This window comes from Siniperca chuatsi, linkage group LG23, assembly GCF_020085105.1.
Source record: "Siniperca chuatsi isolate FFG_IHB_CAS linkage group LG23, ASM2008510v1, whole genome shotgun sequence".
Taxonomy (NCBI): Eukaryota; Metazoa; Chordata; class Actinopteri; order Centrarchiformes; family Sinipercidae; genus Siniperca; species Siniperca chuatsi.
The window spans coordinates 20,619,563-20,646,925 of record NC_058064.1 but is presented as its reverse complement, the minus strand read 5'-3'; the positions used below and the strand labels follow the sequence as shown (position 1 = coordinate 20,646,925).

General features: G+C 40.4%; 1 protein-coding gene across 2 annotated transcripts in view; it reads right to left on the bottom strand.

The window, feature by feature from the left end:
• Positions 1-27,363, bottom strand: part of tmtc1 (transmembrane O-mannosyltransferase targeting cadherins 1) — a 162,520-nt gene that overhangs the window by 73,217 nt on the left and 61,940 nt on the right. For both annotated transcript variants that reach the window (XM_044185918.1, XM_044185919.1), the window contains exons 5-6: positions 9,421-9,502; positions 8,939-9,042 (exon numbers count right to left, since the gene is read on the bottom strand). In XM_044185918.1, the coding sequence (XP_044041853.1) occupies positions 8,939-9,042; positions 9,421-9,502 (186 nt within the window). The remainder of the gene's footprint in view (positions 1-8,938; positions 9,043-9,420; positions 9,503-27,363) is intronic.

The window sequence follows — 27,363 nt, the reverse complement described above, 5'->3', positions numbered from 1 at the left end:
AAACAGCCAGGGCAGGGTCAGACAGAGAGGCACTTCGTCTGGTCCAATATACAGGAGAAGAGGAGCCAGAGAAAGACGAAAAAAAGGAGGAATGAATAACCCACACATACCACCCACACACAAAAAACATTTTCTTGTTTCCTTCCACTGATCACATTCATGCTTTGAAGAAGCACAGAGTGCCTAAAACTAACCCTAACCAGAACTAAATGGTCTTGCAATGAACTAAAAACTAACCCTAAAGTCCCATTCAGACTGCATTTATGTCTGCAGGGAATGTGGGGTGATTTTAGCATGACCTGCACTGGTCAGTGATTTTAAGCGCCTTTGTGGGTAATTGTTCACCCCTACCTCAGTAATAATTACAGCTGCAATGACCTACTGAAATTTGACCTGTGTAAAAATGGAGGAAGTCAAAATAATTTTTGCCAACCCGATATCAGAAAAAAATAAAGCCATCAGGAGGGCAAGACCCCGTAAAAGCTCATCAAATGGCAACCCTATCTCCTAGAAATGATGGTTATTCACAACCCCATCTGCGACAGCAAATACATTATTTCTAGTAAGATAATGAGGAAATGTTGTTAATTAATCTGGCAATTTGCAAAAAATATTGTCAGTAAAATGTTCACTGACAACATATTTCATTTGTTTTCCGCCAAAATATCCAGTTTTGCAGTACAATATCCACTTGTAGTAACTACAGCATTATTGAATTTTTTATGGTTTTTAAGGCACTCACAGTTCTTCTTTAAGGAAAGATCATGGTCTGTTTTAAAACCCAGGTGTCCACAGTGAGCTGAGACGTTTATTAAAATGTATCTAAAACCACAATCTTTCCCTAACCTTAACCTAACCGACGACAGTCAGGATGTGACCCCTGGACTCTGGTGTCAAAGTTCTGCGCTCTGTACGGCTGCCGTATATCCTGACCACCTCGCTGCAACTATGGTGCAGTTCATGAACGTAGCACTTCATTCACTCAAAAAAAACATTGCCTCTGAATATAATCCAGCCAGCGATTACGTTTTTCATCACAAGATAATTGGGAAAACTATTGAATTCAATTTTATTTATATAGCACCAATTCATAACAGAAGTTATCGCATAGCACTTTTCCTATAGAGCAGGTCCAGACCGAACTCTTTATAATAATTACAGAGACCCAACAAATCCCACCATGAGCAAGCATTTGGCGACAGTGGCAAGGAAAAACTTCCTTTAAGAGGGCAGAAACTTTGGACAGAACCAGACTCAATGGTGAGTGGCTATTTTAAATAAAGAGAGAATTTTAAAATACTAATAATAATAGGAATCATAGTCATAAGACTAATAATGAAAATAAAGCCAATAACAACTGTAGTAGCAGTTGTTGAGCAGGAACATGGGGGCAGCCAAAGACCGGGTTGCAAATGGGCTGTTGTAATGTCGGCTATAGGTAGGTACTGGTATTCTATTCTCTTCTGGCTCAGGAATGTCCATGTCTATTACAGACCACATTCTGTTATTTTGTGATGGTTAATATGCCAGCCGGAACACTGAGTTAAATTACAGAGGAGCACAGAGGCTTAAGACCATGTCCACACTAATGTTTTCCATTGTAATAAGGACGGATTCTTGAACATGGCCAACATACTTCCACTTTCAAAAAAAAATGATGGTAATGCACCATTTAGTTGTTTCCGACCACTGGAGGAAGGAGAAGAGATTCCCATTGTTTTGGCTCATAAACAGCATTTTATGTGCCAAAACAATGGGAATCTCCTTTGACAAAACCTTTGACACATAAACAGCGTTTTCAAATTTACCCAGAGGAACGCGGACCCATCCTAGTACTATAAGTTCTAGGATGGGTCCTTGTGAAACTAAGTTTCACAAGGACTGCAGTACAAGAAGGCACATACTCTTTATGACAGATCAAGTCAGACAGCTCAGTGGCTGAGGGACATGACATTACTGCCCAAACTGGTTTCCTTTTTTGAATTTTTGTTTTAATTTTTGTTTAACTGTTTTAAGCGCAACACACATCGGTGGCATCTTACATGCATCAATTGAATAGCACACGCTGAAAGCATCATACAGGCAAAATAAGCAGTCAAGGTAAAGTAGCCAGGATGTGCCAGGCAGCAAATGTGACGAAATGGATGCTTTTCTGAAGAGTTGACGCCGGCTTTACTTGATTTAAGGATGTTTCTGGCATCAGATGTGAATGTCCAGCTTGATCTTTCTCTGGCTAACCTCTGACTCCTGGTCTATGAGTTTGAAGGGATCAAAGGCCATAGAGGACATTCACATCTGACACCGGAGACCATCTTTGAACAAAGACAGGGGTTATCATCTCCCCAACTCTTATCTCGTGACCAAAGTTCTGTGGGATGTGGTACAAATCTCTGAAAAGCCAATTAGTGGACCTCTGAGTTTACATAAGCTAGCAATCTTCTTCCTGCCTTTTGCTGGCCCATTGGTACTCTTCTTGGTGCGTCACCGTCACCAGCTGTCTAACTGGCCTGCATGCACTACATAGTCAGTACGACTGTTCATTGCATCACCTGCAGGATAGCGTGTGTACATGTGTGTCCTTGTGTGTGTGCTTGTATTCACAAGATAAAACAAAATGAGGACCCAGTCTTTAAACATAGCTCCGTTGCACCACATTTGGTAAAAACTCCACAGGGTGCCTTTAAGTGGTGTTGACTAACATCAAATTGACTTTAGCCCTGCATGAAAAAACACGGCCATCCCATTAATTTTAATGAGCCCAGTCCAGTGACGCAGATGCAGGCTCCGACACAACAAGGCAGGATCGTGAGGCGAAAATGTTGAACCTGGCTCCATTTTTGCTGCAACGCAACTTGCCATCGTCCAGCAAGGCACTGTGTTAGCCAATCACATACATGCAAGCGCACCTTCCTGGGGGATTACTTTGTAATGAGGACACTGTATTTCTGCTGTTTACCTCGCGTCATGACGAAAGAAAAAATAGTTGTCAGTGTGATAACTTTCCAGAGTTGTAAAATCCTGTCTGTGGGTGTTATAAACTGATGTGCAGTGTTTTGACATCTGATAAGCCTTCCTGTTCACAGATCTGTTACTCCAACTGGACCTGGGTTGTATTTTTAGTAAGTTAGAGGGGCCTGAAGCAACACACCCCCACCAACGCAGCCCCTTGCATTGTTTTAAAGTGGTCATATTATGCTCATTTTAAGGTTCATAATTTTATTTTGGGGTTGTACCAGAATAGGTTTACATGGTTTAATTTTCAAAAAACACCATATTTTTCTCACACTGCTCATTGCTGCAGCACTGCTTTTCACCCTGTGTCTTGAACGCTCCATTTTAGCTACCAAGTGAGGCATCTCACTTCTATTTGATCATTGTTGGGAGTTGCAAATGCACAGTACCTAGGTAAGGACTACTAGCCAATCAGAAGCAGAGTAGGGCGGGTCCTGACAAGCAAGGAAGTGTGATCCAAAAGAAAGCCGCTTCAGCCGTACATGTACAACCCGAACCAGCTTCACAACTGAGACTGGAGCAAGACGTTTCAGAGTGGTAAGTTATAAATTTTGTAACAAATTTATCGTAACGTAACATTTTAACTGTGCACTGTCTCTACATCACAGTAACAACGTGATGCCCAGTGACTGCCTGGAGGGTATCTAACGTTATTTTAATTTCATATTTAGGTGTACTTATGGAAACTGCTCAATTTGTGCATTATGACGTGTGTGACATAGTGACGTAGATACATTACAGAAGTAATGGTTGGACTACAATCAAGCTGTTTTCAGGCAGTTCAGGAGCAGTGTTTTCTGTGGGGGAGGGTAACTCCCTTTGGGGTGGACTTTGGGCTTTTTCACTTTGTAAACCTATTACATGCACACAGCAGATACATAACACAATAAAGGGAAGAGGAAAAGCCAAAAAGCATAATATGACCTCTTTAATGAAGAGCTGATTTTGGTCTGCATCCCTGCTTAAGTCTTGGTACTGTGTGTATATATATTAAGTGCCAAACCATTTCTATATGGAACTGGCTTTGTGCACGGGTGCACTGTCATGTTGAAACAGGAAAGGGACGAACACAAACTGCCACAAAGTTGGAAGCACATTATTTTATTAAATATTGTATGCTGTAGCATTAAGATTTCCCTTCATTGAACTAAATGGTGTGGTCTAAACCATGATTTCCAGACCAGAAATACATTAACTGGATAGGGTTGTCCACATGGCTTTGGCCATAAAGAACGTGTACTAATATTTGACAGCCTTGACCATTTTGTTTTAATCATTGGGAGTCATTCTTTCATCTGCCATTACTAGTCCTTTCCCACAAATGACTTCCAGCAAATCTGAGCACCACTCTAAATCAATCCTCCTCCCTGACTCGAGGTTACAACAAAAAAGACGCTGAGCTAAAGTCCTCATTGATTCTGACAGAGGCCATGTTGGACTGAATTCCGAATAGTCAGGCTGTGAAGGCCAGCCGCAGGTTAGGTATTGATTGATTTAACGGAAGAGTCTGAAGCTCAACATGACTGTGAAGCCATCTGCAGACAGGCTGGGAAGGGTGGGAGGGTACAGGACGAAACCCCTCTGAACACGACAATGAAAACATGTCAGGAAGACGAAAAGGAGTTAGCGCTGCTCTCTCCACTGTCTGCTTTTGTTGTCCCGACCTCTGATCAGATTGGCAATCAAAGAAATTGACGGCTTGAGAGAGACACAGGAGACAAAGTCTGAAATAAACACTAGGGTCAATAGGTATACAAAGACTTGCAAAGGTTGTTTTGCTCACACACACTCACACACACAGATAAGGCAGCCCTCCAAGGTGATGCTGACAGACCGTTTAGCATGCAGCAGAATGTTCTCCACCTGCCGTCATCTGAGGGGTCTGGGCCATAAATTCAATTCCCTTTTCCACACTTTGCAAGGCCCTCTAACCACAAATAACCACACACCCACACAAACATGCACGCCCGCATACACACACACACACATTGGCAGAGGCTCACAGACAGGAGAAGAAACAGAAGGTAGAAGGAAAAAAGTAGTGAGGGATCAGGGAGCAGAAAGAGAAAATTAGTCATTTATCAGGTAGTGCATTGGCGTTCTGATCTCCTAAGTCTCGTCTGATGGGAAGAGGATCTGGACTTCAGGTATGAAGCAGTGCTCTCAGCTGTTCTACAACTCCTCACACAAAGAGAATAGAGTGTGCTTATTCAGAAGACTTCTACGGTGCTGGATCAATAAACAAACTGAAGGCAAAAGTAAAAAAAAAGATGTTCACTCTAATAGCTCCCAGTAAATTTAATTTAACAGAGCAACGTTTCGATCTAACAGGGATCTTCGTCAGGCATTGTCAAATAGACATCACAAAGCAGAACAAGCAATATAACTGTATATAGACACAAACACATTCATCACTCAGGTGGCAGTGATGTGCATGATAGTCAATCTACTCTCAGACTGGACCAATCAGAGCAGAGCTGGATAACACTGTCTGATACTCCCATATAGGGCACAAAACATGCCTCTATGGAAAGGACAAAAACAGAAAAATAAAAATCCGAAGAAAAATATTATACAAGAACATATTAAATCTTATACATCAAAGATTCAGTAAAATGTATTATTTGAATCACATAAATCATCCAAAAAGGAAACAGTAATCATAGACTACTGCATTGAAAAATAGCACATAGAAAAAGGTCTCTCCTTTAGGAAAAAAATTGAAAATACTGTTCAACATTTGCATATTTTGAACTCCGATGCTAATCTTAAATCTCTTCTTTATATAAATATATAGTCTTTATAAACTGATAAGTACACAGTATTTATCAGAGTTATAGACATGGACATTAGACCTCTAATTCTTTCTATTTGTTTGAGATGCTAAAAAGCTGATTTAGTTTTTTTCCTTGGTGTGGAGTCTATTAGTATCTAGCGGTGAAATTGCAGTTTGCAACCATTTGAATACCGCTCGCCTCACCCTCCCCTTCCAAGTGTGTAGGAGAAACTATGGTGGCCGCGAAACTCGCAGTAAAATGTCAAAAGCCCCTATCTAGAGCCAGTGTTTAGTTTGTCCGTTCTGGGCTACTGTAGAAACATGGCTGCTCTCTGTAGATATAAAGGGCTTATTCTAAGGTAATGAAAACACGATTAAAAATTTCAGACATTTATACACTTTTGAAAACATAATTAGAAATATTATATTCTGCCAATAGCTCCTCACAATGGCCTTTAAAACACCAATATTTCTAACTTGGGCCTTCCTCTTTATAGCTCTGGCTTCTGTCTTGTCTTTAATAAGTTGAAGAAAAACATTTTGGCATCCTTCTGTTGACTTGTTCTAAGTATGTTACAGTGGGGACCATTGGAATTTTGTGAGAGAGCTAAGTAAATCGGTGTGTCATCTGCGTAGCTATGATAAGCAAGCTTATTGCATGATTCAGCCTAGAGGAAGCATTACAGGTTGAACACACCCTGAGGAAAGCTGGGACCATAAGTCACAATTAGCTTTAATAAGCTATTTTATATTTCTACCTGCACACTGTCAATGTCGAACGGCCAAGACAAGAGCAGAATGGATGGAGCGAGGACACACTGACAGACAGACAGTTACACAGAGAGGTGATAAGGGAATACTGGAGGCTCAGCCAGACATCAGGGAGGAGAAATAATGAGGAGAAAATGAAGGCGAGCAGGAAGGACAGAGCGAGGGATATGAGAATCCGCTATAAATTTCCCAGGTGGCTGAGGGAGTGGAAAACTATTTTTCACTGCAGCTAATGATTTCACCAACAACGACAGACACTGCCACTGCTGAGAGGACCGCCAGACCTCGCTATTGTCTGTTGGCAATCCTTAATACTAACTCAATATTATCTCATTACTAACGCCTATCTAACACAATGTTAACTCATTTTTCTGTCAACAAGATGAGTGTCCATTCACACCTTGTTGGCTTGTATAGAGTCAGAGGAAAAAGTAAAGTTGACTGACTGGAGCAACAAAGAAACAAGACTAGAATCTACGAGTCTACAGCCATGCTAGCAGGTATGTGAGGCTGTACTTAGGCACAATGGTGCTTTGAGTTAAATGCTAATGCTAGCATACTAACCATTTTACTTTAGCATGTTCACATGCTAACATTTGCTAATTAACAATAAACACAGAGTTCCGCTGAGGCTGATGGGTAATATCATTAGTTTTGCAGGTATTTAATCATATAATTTAAATTTGACCTGATGATGGCACTAGATTCAAAGTCAGAAGATCCACAAAGTTTTTACAATTCATCCTGAGGAGAACATAAATGTAAGTACCACCATGCATGGCAATCCATTCAATAGTTATTAAGACATTTCACTCCAAACCACAAATGTCAACCTCATGCTGGCGCTGGAGGAAAAGTCAAGGGATCAAGTCATTAGGATTCATCGTCTGGGAACCATAAATGTCTCTACAAAATGTTGTGCCAGTCCATCTTGTAGATGCTGAGATATTTCACTGAGTAAGTGAAAACTTTTACCTGCTGGTGGCGCTAGAGTAAAGATCTCCAAATTCATTAGGATTTGTCCTCTGGGCACCATGGATATATCTACCAACTTTCATGGAAACCCATCCAATAGTTGTTGAGTTATTTCACCAAAAACCACACATCAACCTTATGGTGGTGCTAGAAAAAAGTTCAGGGTTTAACCAAAGAAGTAGAATATGGAGTTAGATAAGTCTCACTAATAATGAATACACACAGAAGGATTCACAAATGTATTTTGGGAATTATATAAAAATTACTCTCTCTACAAAAATATTTTTCAATGCACACAAAAATACTTATCATTGTATATAAATTAAAACAAATCCACAAATATATGTATTTAAAAGTATTTGCAATTTTCATCAAAAACATATTTGGATGTTGTTACATTTATATACAAACTCTCGAACCTGCACCAACAGGGAATTATCTGTAGCCAATCAGATGGCTCCTTCTACTTCAGCCAATAACGTAGATGGGAGAGACTAAACCATCGCTGTGTCGGAAATCATCACTCATTCACTACACCCAACTCACTATCTAGGGAGTTCTATTGACTGATCAGTTAATCAAATAATTTTTTGAGCACCTATCTTGTGTTATTTGTTGGTTATTGTTATTGATTATAATGACGGCGATAAAACCCAAAACAATAGTATAAGCTTTGTCTTTTTTTCAAAATACATACTAATATTGGTTATTGTTTGTTCCCTACTCTTACTTAAGAGTACACTCACTACAAACTCCTGCCAAATCCTAATACTTACTATGAATTCCTCCTGAAGTCATAAGAACTCTTTATAACTGGGGAAAGTCTGGTCACTTGCAATAATTGCAGAAATTATCAGTATTAGTCTCTAACCCTAACCCATAATTTTCAGTTAATATTATCTCCAAATCCACCTTGTCTGTCATTGTAAAAATTGAAGTACAAATGATCGACTTCAATTCAGTTTTATTTATATAGCGCCAATTTTGGCACTGATGGCAGTAGCCAACTGCTCGTCAGTTCAAAGAAACTAACTAAGCATTCACACACTGTAGGCACCGATTGGAAACCCTCCGATTGCGACCCGCTCTGCATCTTAAGCCACAGCCGCCCCATTAATGTGGGATGTACTGTCAAATCTTCTGAGAGGAAACCTTCTGTCCACTTATCACTTATTTCCAGCCATCTTTCTCCTCTCCCAGTGCCCCCATTCTATGCTGTTAAAGCTTTTGTTGTTACCAATTTTTAAAATTAGATATAAAGAAACCTTCCGATTGGTGGACGACCCGCCAATAAGCCACCCCATTTTTAACCAAACAAACGTGGTGAAAAATGTAAGCATTCTTGAAAGATTAAATATTCAATATGTGCGTGTATGTGTGCGTGTGTGTGTGCGTGACACCGACCTGGTAAGCAGGTGAGGTGAGAAGGAGGCAGGGTTGTCCTGTTCAGAGAAGAGAGGCATGGATCCTCCCATCAGCCACAGCCTGACCGACATGATGATGACCACCTGGAGGAAGGAGGGGGAAACACATGTCAGTACAGTAAAAATGGAAGCCAATATTGAAGTATGGGTGAACAGGGCAGGACAGCAGAACAATACTCGAATATACTAATGAGCAAGGGTTTTCCAAACAGTCCATTTTCAGCTGTATTATCATGTAACAACAATGCAACTCAAAAAAATGATTTAAATGAATATTAACTGTGATAGATAAGTTTCTGCAAGTTGAATCTCATAGCATACTGAAATGAAATGAAGCCAACGGCTCCCTGAAAGATAGGAAAACCATATATTTATCAATCTTAGAATCTATGTTTTCCTTTGGAAAATGGCCAACAGTAATGTTAAGTATTTACAATTTTCAACATAAAATAAAATACTCACATAGCCAGAAATGAGGCAGGCTCGTTTGATGAAGGGGCTGCAGATGTGGAGGAGGTCCCTGAGTCTGGAGCCAGACAGGTGACTGATGGACAGTTAGACATACAGAAGGTCAGTCAGACTTTATCTGTCGGCTTAAGTCAGCAGTACAATACAATCAAATTCCTTATTGAAATATTTGTGTTCACAGCTGGTATGAAAAGATGTCACAGGGTGAGCAGGCCTCCAGTCAGAATTTGTCGACAGTTTTGCACACATTTGCTGTTTTTTGTTGCTGTTAAAATGGTCACCCCCGTCACTATGACTGTGAACACACAAAATATTGTTTGAAATGGAGTATACCAGAGCCCTTGCAGCGTGTTCCACAGAGCCTGTCTTACATTAAGGGTATAGATCAGGTTCAAGGAATTTAACTTTTTAAAGAATGTTTCTTAATGAAAAGTACACCGTAAATTGTAAAAAGTAAATCATCCCTTAGAGCTTGTAACTTTTAAACCACCTGTAACGTCATATAAACAGGAATAGCAGTGTAATTAGCAACTTAATAAATATGTAAAATGCAACATGTCATTTACTTCATTTACCAGCCTTCCATCTTCGCAAAAGCTGAATTAAATACTTTTGACATGAGCTGCTACTTGATCCCATAGATGTTCCTGTAATCAAGCTTAACTTTCTGTTCAGCATTCCTTTATGCAGCATACAAAAACTTATCCATGAGTCTGTCTGACAGCAAAAAGAACGCTGAAAGCTGAAAAAACTATTTCCGCCCAAACTATTCCTTTAAAAAGAATCACGGCAGCACTATCTGAAGATAAGAATCGTTAAACACGAAGACGCATTGATATTTTTTGTTATCTTACTGATCAGAAAGAAGACCACTCAGGATTTAGCTGCATATTGGTAACTCACAGCTCATGGCAACAACAGCAACAAGCTGCGTGCAGATGGAGCAGGAGCAACAGCAAAGCTGTTTGTAGCTGTAATCGTGTGTTGTCAAGTTTCTGGTCATGTGTACACCAGTACTCTTCTCTGCTAAAAAAGGTGGCTGGTTGTTAAGGAAACATTAGAAATGTCACACAACCTGCTTTTTTAAATTGCAGTTGAATCAGTGCCGCTTTCACAGAAAAGTGGAGCAACGAGAGAATGTTGCAGTGTTAATGGACATTATTGCTTAAGGTAGCAATGGATGCCAATTAGCATCATTGTCTGCTATAAAAGAGGTCTGACTTTCAGGACTTTGATATACGAGTTTTCAAAGCTAACTGAGCTCCAAACTATTTGAGCACAAACTGCAGGAGCATTAATCAAAGAAAAAAAGCTAAATAATTAAACATCCCAAGGGGAAGACTGGAAAAAACACAGAAAAGCATTCTTCTTTTCCTTAGTATTATGTTGTTGAAGCAGTGCTGCAGTGACTAATTAGACTCCATGTTCAACCGTATCTTTAGAGCTCTTGGCTGTAATGGAAGCTTATTGACAGGAAAACTACTGAGCGAGCACTTTAAGGTGCAATCAATGTGCAAGTCACGATTAAAGAGTGCACAAAAGCACAAACCATTTGATTCAGTTCAAGTTTCCTGGTGTGCCCTGGTGGCCTAGGGGTTAAGGTGCTGACCATGAGCGGGCCAGGACCATCTCATTCCTCATTTCTCTCTGTCCCTTGTCATCTCTCTACAGTCAATAAAGGCATTAAAGTACTTACAGCTGTTTTACATTCCTGATATGGCTTTTAGGGTCTGATTTATTTCAGTCATGTCTGTAGAAAATATATGAAATTTGATGGAGCACACTTTGAATGAGTGATGATTTCCGACACAGCGATGGTTTAGTCTCTCCCATCTACGTGATTGGCTGAAGTAGAAGGAGCCATCTGATTGGCACAATATTTTTATTATCTGCAGATTATTTTGTTCGATTAATCGTTTAATTTTAGTCTAGAAAATGTCAGAAAATGGTGAAAAATGCTGGTCACAATTTCTTGAAGCCCAACGTGACATCTTCAAATTGTTTGTTTTGTTCGACCGACAGTCCAACCCAAAGATATTCGATTTACAGCGACATGCAACAGAGAAAAGCCAAAAAAACACTCATATTTGAAAAGCTAGAATCAGAGAATGTTTTTGCTCGAAAAAACCCCAGACTGAAACGATTTGTTTATTATCGAAATAGTTGCCGTATAAATAGTTAATCGACTAATCGATTAGTTGTTTCAGCTCTAGATTTTTACAAAGTTAAGGATACAAACTGTTAAAGCATAGAGATTATAGTTTAAGGATAAAGGGGACAGTATACCTCAATAAAGGTGTTTGTCGAATGGTTGAACAGTGTCTAATACCCCAATTTTTGTAAGTTTCCGAAACCGACAATCCAGGCAGAGTTTGAACTTCTCTCTCAGCTTTCTGTTTTCATTCTTCACACAACTATTTCTGACACTGTGTACAACCGAGTGCAGACCCAAACAGAGAATGCATCTACTAACAAGTGTTGTGTGTGTATCACAGCCTGATGGATCTTCTTCCTCTGAGCCACAGCGCTCCACTGTTGTCCAGAAACTATTAAAACACATCAGTGAGCCACACTGTTGCACTGGGTGACATGTTCCTTCATCACCATGAACACACACACTGTAGTTTATTCTGACTCAGTCCCACACACACCGTCATGCTGCCCCAAACACTCACCAGAGCACCACATGTGGATTCATCCGCCGCTGAAAATAGTACCCAACGAATGCAGTATTTCCTCCTGTTTGTTTGCTAAAAACTAAAGCGAGCAGCTGTTTTGGGGAATTACTGAACCTTTTTTAAATGAAACTATACATTTAAATGTATGTCTTCAGTAGGAACCAATGGGCTCGGAGCTGGGAGCCACAGACAGGAAGTCAGAAAGTACTGATATGGACTAACACATTGTTGGTTTGGGTCTCTTCATGGAATTTGATGACAATAAGAAAAATGTAGAATAACACCGGCATATTTTCTTTGAAAAAAAACCTGGCTGCACAAACTGGAGACACAATTCCTCTTACTGGTTCAAAACTTATGTTCACAAGTCTGTCCTCTCCATGAAAACTCTTATATTTTGACTAATCATGCCCCAGACTCTTTCAAATATTGACTTTTAGATTAATTACCCTTTTCATTTGTTTTGTGACCTCTCAGTAGCTTTGTCATTTATAAACGTCCATAACTTACAGCATTTGGGTGTGTGCAATTTTTCTAACAAAGTCTACAAGGTTACCATCAATTCACTCATATTTTTATCGCTACAACCATCCAGCCAAGGTCATTTATGTGGTCTGGTCTCCCTCCAGACCACATGGTCCTATCCATTTGCCTGAGGTAGAAACTAAAGAAGAGAAGCTCTGACTGTAGATAAAAGGCAGCAAGAGAATACGATGAGAGAGAGGGGATCAGACAGATGAGGAAAGCATGGAGAATCCATTCAACACCCCATCACTTTGAGATGTTCCCCTTTTGCAGAGCTTTCAAAGCATCGTAGAGACAGTGAGGGAAGAGCTCTCACAGGAATTCTACACACATTCTGTCTGTCTCACACTCTGTCTCGTCTGTTTCATCTCTGCCTCTCTCTCCCTCTGCTCTCTACTCCCTTTTTCTCCTTTTCTATATTTGTCTTTGACAAAGTCTTTGCTCTGTCTGTTCTGCTGAGGTTTGCAGCACCAAGAGACAGAATGACAACGAGGAGTCAGACTCTGCAGACGCTGCATTCGCCCGAGTTACCATGAAAGAGTTTGGTCCCAAAAAAGTGAGGCTGTTTTCCCTGCTGATTACCATTGAAACTGTTTCTAAAGAAGCACGATGCACTTGATATTTTTAATGGGCTTAATCCAGGTTGATCCCTTCATGATTTTGGGTATTCAACCTATATCAGTCATAAGGAAGGAGATGTAAATATATCGACATTAATGAGTAAAAGAAGTATTTATGTTTTGAGATGATTGAGACATAGATTTGCAACTCAGTATAAGGAAAAAGTCCCTACTATTATGTATTTTCATTGTTATTTTTCATGACAAGTCAAAATTTTATCAAAGCTGTATTTGAAGATGCAACTACCTTTTGTAGTTCCAACAACAAACATGTGTGGAACCAGACCCTGAAAGCTGAGGTAGAGTTATCAGCTGTAAGATGCCTGAGGGGCTAAATAATCCCCCCTACAAGCAAACATGTATCACTCTGTCCTTTTATCCTATCACAAGTGTGACATGGACTATATTAAACTCGGTTTTACTTGCACACAAAATAACACAGTATATTGCATGCAGTGAAGTACGGTTCTGGTGTGAAACAGTTTGAAAGCAACTTTTCTTATCTTTATTCTTTTCAGCGGGCAACTGTCTTATCAACCTGTTCTTATTATCATTTATTGTCTATATGTTTGATGTACTGGTGACCATGTCTCTTGCTCAGGGAGTGCTGGGATTGACTCCAGCTCCCTGCAACCTTGCATAGGATAAGTGGTTTTGACAATGAATGGATGAAAATTTTATTGAATAGGTGTTGAATTAGCCTCTGTGTGGACCCCTGACTTAATAATTAAGACAACTGATTGTTGGGCACCAATAGCTTAAAGGGTCAATTCACTCAAACTTCAGAAACATGTTCTCACACACACCTTACGTGTTCATGAGCCATTTAAATTGTTTTGTTTTTATGTGTCCAGGTTTTGAGATTGTCTCTGAGATTTCTGCCTCCACCCCAACATAAAGAAGGTGAATGGAATTTTGTTTGTTTTGCTCACAGTACTGAAAAATGAATGTATGTGTTTTCCCTGTGCAGTTCGTCCCTTTCCTTCTCTTATCCTCTCTAGCTCTTCCCAGGTGTGCTATATTTGGATTTGGCTGTTTTAAAGGTGTTTCTTTGCGATTGTTTTGGTCTGTGGTGGCGTGTTGTTCATCCCATAGGGTGGGGCGTAACAGATTGAAAAAAATTCCTACTGCTTTTTAAAAATATTTATTTTTCAATTTTTATTAGATGGGGGAGGAAACAATCAAGGAGGTGCCAACAATCAAAACTGGAGGGAAAGCAAACAAAGACAGGAAGTAAAACCACAAGACACACAAGGGGAGGAGAAAACTACAAAATAAAATATGGAAATATGACAAAACCTCAAACTATAACACTTAATGCCCTAAACAATTGTTTTGATGTTTTCCAGTCAGGATTTCGACCACAGCACCGAGACATCGTTTAACACAGACAGTGGAAAAGTTTCAGTCTTGGTATTTTTAGATCTCAGTGCTGCATTCGACACGGTCGACAACAACTATTGCTAGACAAACTGGGAAACTGCATGGGACTTTTTAACAGTGCTAAACTGGTTTGAATCCTATTTGAAGGACGGACTACTTTGTGTCAATCAGTAATTGCACATCTGTGCACATCTGAGCGCATGCTGAGTTCACCAAGGCCTCTTCTGTCTGCTACAACTCTGTTCTTTTAAATCGGAGTTTAAAACCTTTCCATTTGCTACTGCCTTTTATTAAGTTCAACTTGGGACTATTTATTCCCATCTTTATTGCACTGTGGCTACACTATCATTTTTGTTCTTATTCTATTTTACCTTATTTTTATCTTATATTGTATTTTGTTTTACTCTTTTTTTAAAGTGCCTTCTGTCTTATGTAAAGCACTTTGAATTGTCTTGCTGTTGAAAGGTCCTATACAAATAAACTTGCCTTGCCTTACATGTCGACGTTTCCTTGGGCAAGACATCGAACCCCAAGTTGCTCCAGATGGCAGGCCAGCACCGTCCATGAGAGCTCCGTCGCCATCGGTGTGAGTGTGTATGTGAACGGGTGAATGAGAGGCAAATTATAAAGCGCTTTGTCCATTAAGGTAGAAAAGCGCCATATAAGTGCAGCCCATTTACCATTTACCAAATACAAGTAAAAAGTCGGATCACCCAGTCTGCTATATATTTCTCAGAGAAGGAAACACAGGTCCACATTTATGAGGAGGTCATGTGAACTGACACCACTACATCCACGACAGATATCAGATTAAAAAGACCCAACTAGCTTACTGTGTGTTTCAGCAGCAGCTTGATGGTTTTATGGTGAAAAGTATTGATAATATAATATGGAATAATCAGCTTCTTACTGAATAATAAGCACATGTCATAGAAAACTGGACTGTGTGACAGCATAACTAACCAAATGAGTCTTTCACTGTGACTCTGTGTTTTGGGTGAATAAATATTGTATTAACACATCACTCAGACAACTTCTGTAATGATATCATATTCTTATAAACACATAATAAAACACAAATATATATTACAGTAATATGACCAGCTGATCCCAGAGCTGTGCAGGAGAACTGATCTAATTAGCGCCACTGTGTGAACAGAGGTTGGTGTTTGTCACACTACTGTAGAAGAAAGCTTCATATTTTCTTCCAGATCTGTCAGTCCTTCACGCTTTACGTTATATCATAAAACTGACCAGATATTTGTTAAAATTGTCAGGCAGAAGGTGATCAGCAGCAGATGTCAATTAACAGAAAACAACACTTTCCGGTATAGACAGGAAGTTAAAAGAAAAAGAATTATGGAGCCCTTCACAGTGTTTTTTTATCCATGGCACCCACATGCATGTGCAAACTGTGGGGGCGAGAGGGGTCTGTGAGCAGGACTAGCCGGTTGGCTAGCCAGCTAGTTGACCCCGCAGGCGCTTGTGGAGCTTCTCAACGTTGGAGCATATTTTCGATTCGCAATCAATTTTCGTAAAACTGCCAATAGTCGAAATCTACAGAGTTGATTTCTCACCCCAAAAATTCTTAGAAGTGAATTTAGTGATGAAATAGCACAAAAATTGTAAAAAAAAAACAACAACAACTACTGTGTGGTGCCAGAACCGTCTGCCTCGTAGCCCGCCATTGGACAATCTGAAGAGCCGCAACGCATTTTAGGGTAGTTGAGTGCAATAAGCTCAAAGCGCATACTCAGAAATTCTTGCTAATCTAGTATACATCTGGGCATTTCTCACAAACACAAAATCCACATACTATGCAGTTGGAACGCACTACACACTCAATCTGATGTCCTACTTAGTATGAATAGTACGTTAGTATGTGATTCCAAACACAGCCAAAAAAAGAAGTCAGCAGTTTTAACTGACATATTTAAGATAAATTATGCTGCCGTGCAGAATTTCAGATTTAACTCAAGTTAAACAATAAATATAATATTTATATTACAAAATATAATTTATTTTACTTTCTTAATTGCTTTGACTGACATGGTATTTCTGGTTGCTTTGAACCTGGAAAAGGAGTTAATGCAATTGTCGCCTAATTTTTTATCTGGAGAAACATAATTAGAAATGTACAATAATAAAATAGAAATGTATAAATCTTGTGGCACCCTTGGCCCATCCACAGGGCACCCCAGGGAATCACTGTACTATAGAATAAATTTCTCATTCAGCTTTAATCATACATTTATAATATTTCAAATAGAAAGAACATATTAAATTACTGTTAACAGGTGTATTGCTTTAATAATGTGTTGCTGAGCTGAAACTGATGAAAAGCCATGTGCTACCTGACAGAGGCTGTGATGTGATTGCATCTTTTCTGGGTTGGATGAATAAAAACACCTCCCTGGGGGCTGAGAGAGGCTGTAGTAAAGACACCGCTCTCCAGGGCTGGAAATGCAAAGCAACACTCTACGTCCTTGGGAAAAATCACTCCGATGGAGCAACGCTGAGAAGATTGGTTTCACGCTAGAGAGTGAAAGAATGAGACGCCTCCGCACCCAACATACACACACATACACACACACACACACACACACACACACACACACACACACACACACAGGTATGAGAGAGAGAGGAACAGACACTGGGCCTTAACTTTTCCCAAAGGATCATGAGAAAGAGAAAGACGATTCTGTGTATCTGCATAGCAGGATGCTAATTTACCATGACAACTGTGACTGAGGCAACAGCAGAGGATGAATGGAGGAGAGGAGGTGTGTGTTTGGGGGGAGGTGTTGGAGGTAGGAAGTAAGACAGAAAATTTTGTTAAAAGTTTGGTTGATTGTTTTGAAGAAAGGTCGGGGTGTCACCTTCCTCACACACATGGAAAGTAGACAGTGAGGGAAAACACACACTTGGAGTGTGATGGCATGTTATTTGTGGATTAAGACCAGTAATTCTGGCTGCTTGGCCTCTTGCTTTCTAAACTGTAGCTCATTTAAAGCCCTCAATGCTCCACTCACAGCTGAAATTCTTTACATTCTTCCTTCTGAGAGGCATTTCCTCTTTTCCTCCTCCTCCTCTTCTTCCTCACTGTGTGCCACAGTTTTTTACACTCAGCCGGCCACTGTGGCTGAAACACGTCAGGGCTGCCGCAACACACTCCAGGCTAAAACGGAGTCACTGAATCGGTGGAGTGAACGCTCTAAGTGGCCTCTCTACACACACAGCAGAGCTGCTCGCTATCAGCAGTTTTACATCATGATAATGACGAGATGAACGATGTAATCGTCCCCAAATGGCTATAGTCATGGGTGCTCCTTAACTTTTAATAGCCCATATAATGTTCTTGAATTCCTGAAGTCTTTTAAATAATACAGATAATGTTCAGTTTCTACAAATTTGTAACATTCAAGGATAGCAATTCTCAGAATATGTGTCAGAGCTCCATGCAGGACCGACATTGCACAAACCTATTTGTACTCCTTTTAAATTTAATCAGATAGCAGTCCTGACTCTCCAGCAACTGCCACACACTTTCTTTTTCTAACCAACTGCATTCAGAGGCTTAAAAAAGGGGAGACTAAAAATGCAGTAGAACTGCCTGACATGGTGCAAAAAAATTAGCAAATTTGCCATGTATTGGCAATACAGAGGCGGAGGAGAGGAGCCAGATGCGAAGGTTAGCCACGCTTGAAGGTGGCATGTTTAGTGAAAAGTTTGGCCATTTCTCACCCAGTCCTGTCCCACTAATTATTATCTTGTCTAACAATTTTCCTTCAGGTTTTGAACACAACTTAAAGGCAGGATAGACAGCTTATACTGTGTTTAAGAGTGGTATACGGCAGTGGAAAAGGAGTGACATACCGTTTTCTTGTGCCATAAGCCAGTCAAACAGCAGAGACATGCCACTAGTCAAAGTGGCATATAAGTAAAACAAAAGTGGCACACCAGTGGTAAAAGTGGTATCACAGTTGGATGTATGGATTCACAATTCATGTTGAAAAAATTTCAGAAATTTTCTTTAAAGTCGTGCAACACTGTAATGGAAATATAACTACAGACACACACGCACATTCGCCCATGCCAGGGACCCACATACTACCAGCCAAACGCTCAAGATGCATACAGATCCAGCCACCTACAGTTGCCATGGCCATGTTAGGGCCAGGCAGCCATGGCTGACCCCAGCAGGGTCTCTGGTGGGAACTTGGCCGAAATGAAATTCTCCTAACATGAATGTGTTTTTGTGAAGGAAGCGCCATCTTATGGTGACACCCCGCAATTGAATGAATGGGCGCGTTTACAGTAGAATCTAGACATGCTCTGTCAGGAAACGGGGGGGGGACTCCCAATGGCGGAGTTGGCTGGGAACTGGTTCCCATTTGGCTGGCAGCCGAGAGGCCTTCAGTTGGCAGTGGCTGCCACGGTAGGTATATATAAAAAGATACATATGCTGTACACATACAAATGTATCGAAGGATTGTTTTTACTGTGTTTGACTGAGTGCTCTGCTTTTCTTTTCTTTTTTTTACATCTGCTATGTGTGTGTGGTTATTTTTTCTCATATTTCTTCAATCTCTCTCTCTCTGTCTCTCTCTCAGAGTTGATGTCAGGCCATGCAATGTCTTATGATGTGTGATGTAGTGTGATGGGCGGCTCCAGGGCAGTCACAGAACTGAAACGCTTCACAGCTCTCTGACACTGACAAAACCGACACTGTGCCTGCATGCTATCTGTGTGTGTGTGTGTGTGTGTGTCAGGCTCAAGGTGCCCTTTTTATCATTTAACTCAGTGTGAAAAGCCTCAGCTCATCTCACGTTTGTGCACCTTACTGAACGCCAGCCACATAATCCTCCATCTGAACCTGGACACTTCAGTCCTGGGACTGCTGTCACTGCTAACAAAACCAAGGTTACAATTTTAGCATTTATGAAAAGGTGAGAAATATTCACAACATAATGAGTACAGCTGAAATAAATAGAAATTCTCAATAGCAGAGTGGAGGCCAATTTGTAGGACTCACAGGAAAGCCACTGACGGAGCAGTAAGCTGGTGAGATTTCAATTAAAGGATCTTTCAAGACTGTCGACTGTCGTGAAATGTTTAAAACAATATATGTTCACCATTTAATGACAGAAGAACTGTAATGCTGTTGTACTACTGTAAACCCTCGTAGGGAGGAGGTCTGCATGGATAGTTGAGCAAACAAAGCATCTGATCTCGACACCGTAGACTGTGGTTTGCAAAATACAGTCAACGTTGGTTTCTTTTAACCATAAAGATAATGTTTCCCTAACCTTAACCAGGTAGTTTTAGTTGCCTAACCTTAACCACAACATAACAATGTGTACACTATGTGTACTTATGTGTGCTATCTCAGAACATTGTTTCCTTTTTCCCTATATTGGTACCACATTACAAACGTCAAGAAATTATGAAGAAAATACACAAAATGAAAGGTGCCCTGTGGAGTTTTGTTTACATTCAGTGTTTCTCACCAAAACACATTGTGAGTATCCTTGAGGTCTAATAAACATATTGAATGCATTTCCTTCCACATAAAACATTTTCAAAGCCCATTTTAAAAATATTTTAGATTTAGTTGTTGTCACAGTTACAGGTTGTAATTTGTTGTCATTTTTTGTTAGCAGTTGTCATTCGCAAGCGGGTCTTAAGTAATATGAGCCAGACTGAGGGAAGACACAAAGGGAAGAAAGCAAGTGTAGAGATATGGACGCTTGAGAGTGGCGTGCTGCAGGTGAATGCACAGAGCAATCTGTCGTTGAGATTGTGATGATGAATGATAACCCACAGCCCTGAGGTATTTTGGTTTAGTTTCTGTCTGCATCTAACCTAAATGACCTGAAACCAACCGAGCTCAGTGCACGGTTGCCAAAACGAGAGGAGGTCCAGAGTGGGTTGGGCAAGCCATGCAGTCAAGTGGACGACTGCAGGGAAACGAATAAAGCAACGCCGGAAAGCTAGCCAAGCTCACCTGCAGCAGGAAAGGCCTGCATCCTTTGCTTGAGTGGCAACCAAGGCATGTTCAGAATCAGAATAACTATATTTTCCGTTGCAAAGCGATGGAAAATATAGTAATAGTGAATAATAGTGAATTGCTGATTCTTGGCACACTTCTATAACCACCTCTCCTCTGGAATCAGAAATAGAAAGGGGAAGTGGGAAGGATTACAGTCCAAACTAAAGGTTTTAAATTCAGGATGCACTGCAAAAATGCTCTGTTGTTTCTATGGGTTAAAATGCACTTTTTAATCTTTTTATAATCATCTCCTCCCCCCAATTCGCCATATTCTGCGTCATGATCAGGGCTTTGTGCATTGGACACTCATCTGCCTGCAAGATCAGGTCAAATGTGCACTGCATAAAACCCAGGAGAGAATTACTATCGGGCATTGTTACGTGCTTACAACCTCAGAGCATTCCCTGAGAAAAGGCCCCAACACTGCTCAATATTATACCAGGGAGAGCTTTACTCTGTGTGTGCATGTGTGTGTGTGTTCTTCCCTGGAAGATACAGCCTGAAGTGCCCAAAGAACCTGCTCATTAATCAGAGAGACATTCTCTCTCACACAAACACCCTCTCGCTTTCTCTCCTGTGAGAGCTCAGGACCCATTCCTCAGAGTTAGAAAGAGCACTGTCTTTATATTGAAGCCATCAATCTTCACTAACCTCTGATTTTATTGAGGATCTTCATGGAGAAACATGATGCTTTTCTGTTTGCAATCTCCTGAATCCATAACAGTGTTTTGTACAGACAGTGAGACTGATGAACATCACGCATGTGCTCATACACACACACATACACAGAAAGTGTGTAAAAATAGCATCTATATTCATAACTGTGCAACAGCTGATTGAATTAAATGAACTCTAAAAAGTTTAAAGACCATCAAAAACAAATGACCACAGAAAAGGTAGAAGTTGAGTTTCAAAGGCCTCCATGAGCTAGGGATAATGCTGCTGGACCAGTAGCATTCAGGAAGCCATTTCAGCTGTATCTCAGTCAGCTTCCTTAAAAAAAGACAATGCTGTGGGAAATTAACCTGTTGGTGAATTGTCTCATTAAAGCCCCTATGTGACCATTTGAATCATTGACCATCAGAATCATTTGACATAATTAAATAAAGATTCCACAGATCAGGACTTTAAGTGATTACATTATACTGTAGACAACAAATCCTCTGCAAAATTGCTTGAATGCTTCATGTTAACTCTTCGGCATATAAGCGGATCATTTTTGTAATAACAAGCCAGTGGATTCTATTATATGACTTGTACATTCATACATTTTAAAAATATTATGTAAAATACTTCTACTTGATTGGCTGGCAATGTAAATATTATATAATATTATAGTAATATTATCTACAAAGGAAACAAGTGTTTTTCAGTGTCTGTCCTCATCACTTAATGAGTAACAAGACTAATTTGCCAAAAACTTGGCATGTTCCTTTAAAGGTCCAGTGTGGAGTCTATTAGTGGCATGTAGCTGTGAAATTGCAGTTTGCAACCATCTGAATACCGCTCGCCTCACCCTCCCCTTCCAAGCGTGTAGGACAAACTACGGTGGCCGCAAAACTTGCGAAAAATGTGAAAGGCCCTATCTAGAGCCAGTGTTTAGTTTGTCCGTTCTGGGCTACTGTAGAAACATGGCGGGGCAACATGGTGACCTCCGTGGAAGGGGACCCGCTCCCTCTGTAGATATAAAGGGCTGAGTCTAAGGAAATGAAAACACAGCTATTCTTATTTTCAGGTGATTATACACTAATGAAAACACGCGTATAAATATCATATTCCATTTCTGCCAATAGCCCCTCCTAAATGTTCCACACTGGACCTTTAAGAGAATAGCTTCTTTGACAGAAAGTGGGAGAGCAGACATTGAACTGAGTGTGAGTGGGTGAGTATTACAACTTTAGTGGAGCTTCCAAACGGCACATGGTTTTCAGTGAGTGGGCTGCTTTGAGGTTTTTCTAAACAGCAGCCAAATGTGGTTCGAGGTGTGTTTATGAAGACCTAGTGTCTTCATAAGAAATTAGATTCTGAATATTTCTCTGAAGTGCCAACAGTTTGGCCAACTTTCCAGACAGCCAGTTGGTTTCAGTATATTTCAGTACACTATAAAAATCAACTAGCAAAGAATGCAACTGGCTTAAGAAAGCTGATCTAAAGGTCAACAATTAGGTAAGGTTAAGTTTATCTGTATAGCACCTCTTCTAAAGCAACTGTCAGAAAGTCCTCTACAAGTGAATATAAGACCAAGAAAGTAGATATGTCCCGAGCCAGCAGCAGGTCATATCAGCTGTCACTAATTAACGTTAATTCCTTGAATAACTTGATGACAGGCCAAAATGAAACTTGTCTGTTGTCTGGTTAAAGTGCTCTCTTCAAGCCAGTGTCTTTACTCAGTAGCTCAAGCCAGTTTTCCACGTCCATGTTGACTGGTGGTCAGCGGTTTGAATCCCGTCTGGTAAAAAAATTACTTTGGGGGTAGCTCAGTCCGTAGGGACTTGCCTTGAGCAAGGCTCCACTGCATGGAGCACCTGACTATGTGGCAGCTCCATCTCTATCTGCCACAACTAATGCATGTGCATGTGTGTGTATTTCCTGTGTGTGTAAGGGAATAATAAAATACTTCTTCAAGATCATTTGTGAGGGAAGTAACACCACTGTACAACAATCTAACTGTATAACCATTTGCTATAAACAGAAAATTCCTTGATGTGTCATTGTCTGACTATATATGGTAGACTAAAGTTGACCTAGGAAGTGGGTCTGTAAACTGTGATTGATGTTAGATGAATGGAGAGTTTGGGTAATCATTTTAGTGATTGCCTTCATGTTTAAGTTCAGCAAACCTAGGAGTTTATTTACAACCTGTCTGATGCTGATCTTGTGTTCCCAGATCTCAGCAAATACCTTGGTGATTACCTATTATTAGTACTGACAGAAATGATGGCAAAACTACAAAAATAGGGCTGTAAAAAGGAGCTACTTTAGGCTTAGTACCTAACCCTAGTACTAGGAGTATTCTGGGTAGCATTATGCTGAGTAATGCATGGCCATTACAGCACAGAAAATGTACGAAAGAGAACAAAGACATTAGTTAGGGAATGCTGGGAAAAGATCAAGAGATGGAGGGATGTAGTCTGAGAAGCATTCTAATGAGTAACGAGTGAGCGTCAAAGCAGAGACAGAGGGAGGAGGAGCTCTGAGCCACAGTCTCTGTTCCTCCTCACCTCGTTTCTCTTCATGGCTTTATAAACAAAACGCCTCTCACACATCTCCCTGATGTCCTCATTATTGCCTGTCTGCTCCTGAGCCAGCAGGAAATCTCACATTTCAGGGAAAGGTAGAGTTGGGTGTCAAGGAAAGCAGGGTAGGAGTAATGCAGCATGTCAGAGAGGTGAAGAGGGAGCAAGAAGAATGAGGCAAACAAAGGTGGAAGGAATACAGGGGGAAAAGACTGCTGCATAATGCATGTTGGATGGAGAGGACAGAGAGAAGCCAAGGCAGAGAGACAGAATGTCATGGTTTTGGGGTTTGTATTCAGTCATTTCCTGTTTTATTTTGAAATAGTCTCCTTCCCTCAAGTGTCCTTTAGCTTTGCTTCCTGTCTTTGATTGCTTTGATTGTTTTCACCTGTGTCTTGATCAGTCTCACCTGTGTCCAGTGTATTTAAGTCTGTGTCCTTCATTAGTTCTTTGTCAGCTCGTCTCCGTTGCTATGTTGGTTCTGTCTTGTCTGCCTTTGGACTGTGGAATGTGGAATGTCTGCATGCCTGACTGCCTGTTAGGTGTTTGTCACCTACCGACCTGCCTGTCTACAGGTCTGCCTTCCTGTATCTATTCAATTAAATTCTACCCTACAAATCCCACCATGAGCAAGCACTGGGCGACAGTGGCAAGGAAACACTTCCTTAAGAGGCAGAAACCTCGGGGAGAACCAGACTCCACCAGAAAGGTGGGCAGCCATCTGCCGCTGCCATGTTGAGAGAGAGAGAGAGCAGGAGGAAAGACAGCATACAGTAGCACAATTTAAATTCCACATAGAATTTTAAAATAATAATAATGGTAGTGGTAATATTAATAAAGTAATAATAATAGAATGATAGTCATAGGTATAATGATAATAATAGTAACAAGGCCAATAACAACAACTGTAGTAGCAGTTGTCGAGCAGGAACACAGGGGCAGCAGGTGGCCCACAACCACAGATCCAGTCTCTGCAGCTTCGGAGGCAGAAATGCCTGCTGAAATCGACAGACGGAGAGAGGAGAGAGACGAGACAGCACAAAACTACAGGAGAGAAAAGATGTCGAGTTAGTAACATGCAGTAATGTTATAAAAATGCATACAGATGGAGAGGGAGAGGAGGAGAGAGGAGCTCAGTGCATCATGGGAAGTCTCCCAGCAGTCCAGGTCTATAGCAGCATAACAAGGGATGGTTCAGGACTCACCCAAGCCAGCCCCTAACTATAAGCTTTATCAAAGAGGAAAGTCTTTAGCCTACTCTTAAATGTGGAGATGGTGTCTGCCTCACAAACCCAAACTGGGACCTGATTCCAGAAGAGGAGCTTGATAACTGAAGGCTCTAGCTCCCAAACTCTAGGAACCACAAGTAACCCTGCATTTTGGGAGCGCAGCGTTCTAGTGGGGTAATAAGGTACTATGAGTTCTTTAAGATATGATGGTGCCTGACCATTAAGAGCTTTGTAGGTGAGGAGAAGGATTTAAAATTCTATTCTGGATTTTACAGGGAGCCAGTGCAGAGAAGCTAATATTGGAGAAATATGATCTGAACACGTGCCACAGCATTCTGGATCAACTGGAGAGTCTTAAGGAACTTATTCGGGCAGCCTGATAATAAGGAATTGCAATAGTCCAACCTAGAAGTAACAAATGCATGGACTAGTTTTTCTGCATCATTTTGAGACAAGATGTGCCTGATTTTTGCAATGTTTCGTAGGTGAAAAAAGGCAGTCCTTGAAGTTTGTTTCATGTGGGAGTTAAAGGATAAATCCTGACCAAAGATAACTCAGAGGTTCCTTACGGTGGTGCTGGAGGCCAGGGCAATGCCATCTACAGCAACTATATCTTTAGATAATGTGTCTTGGAGGTAAGCCAGTAAGCTCTTAAATAAACCACTCAAGTCATCATTATGGGTCCTTTTCCAGTTCCCTGCTTGCCAACGCCATAACACAGAAAGGGAGAGATAGGAAGTTAAGCAATAAAACTGCAAAGTTGAGAGGATTTTTCAGGTCTTTGTTCCTGCTGTCCAAAATCATGTTTCAATATTTTCACCTGTTCTTCTTACCTTCAAGTTAGGAAAATCCCTGCTGTCATTCAATAGCTCTGAAAACTCAAGTACACTCAAAAGCTCAGGTCAACTTTCAGAGATCCACCTTTCGAGAGGGTAAGTCTACAACAATGCCGCTTGCCTAGAATGCATTGTTATTGTTCCTTATTTATTGCACCGTGAGACTAAGGCCCTCTACACATGATCAGCACAGTCAAAATTGGAACAACTCATTACAAAATAGAGAAACTCAATTTGATTTGCTTTGATTTGAACTTTGACTTCACTACTATATCATTGAAAAAATGTGTATGCACTTACTTTGATCATTGGTGTCACTGTTTTCTGTCTAAATATATCTTCTTAAGTGGACCTAGCTAGATAAAATCCTATCCTATGGAGTTCCACAGTCAATGAGGATCTGTCTGAGAGTTCTTCACATCAAGAATCTTAGGACTCTAATGACTGCTAATTAGGATCCAATCCAAATAGCCTCATTATGAGCGCTCACATGTCACATTAAACACGTTTACGTGAGATCCCTTACACAATTATATGTTGTAGGTGAAGGAGCGGGCAAGGCCTCCTGTTGACTATATTAGCATACTAATGGTGTGCAGGCTATTCTGGCTCTAGTTATTACTGCTGTGGCCCAGCCATTAGCTCATCTAGAAGTCTCTATAGGCCACAGAGGCCACAACATGCATGCATAAACACATACATATTACATATCCATTACATATATATCCACAACACGCACAAACAGGAATGTCAAGAATGCATGTCCCAGTAAAGAAAGCTGTGCTTTTCTGCCAAAGCAGGTGTTATTACCAAACACCAACAGGGAGCCCAAACTTAAGAGTTAAGAGCAATATTGCATAATACCTTTTTTGGGATTTTTTAAAATATCAAGTTGCCTTGCATAGGTTTTAACGTCTTTCACATTTATATTCACAAGTCAACAAAGCATAACATTTGTACAGGTGTGGCCAAATTTTTGAATACTACTGCAATTGTTACTGGAGCATTTCTGTGATTTTATTCAGCAACTTTCATACATTTTATGGACTGTGTAATTACCTCTAGTAGCTGACATATTTACTTTTAAATATTACCTGGTAATAACTTTGGTGTAACAAAACTTCTAAGGTGTAACAATGACACTCCTATTTCTGTAATTTTAGAGACTGAGTACAAAGATCTTTTATCCTGTGTGAGTAGACTTTTTTCATGGCAGAGATTTTGACTTGTCATAACAAGACAAGGTGGAACTGATATTGGCTGCATTCTATTGGGGTGAGCCAGTAAGCAGTGGTAGCCAGCACATACATCAGCAGGACCCTGGTATTGGAACACATAAATAGATTACAGCCATTGTTAATGTTCTTAGTTACAA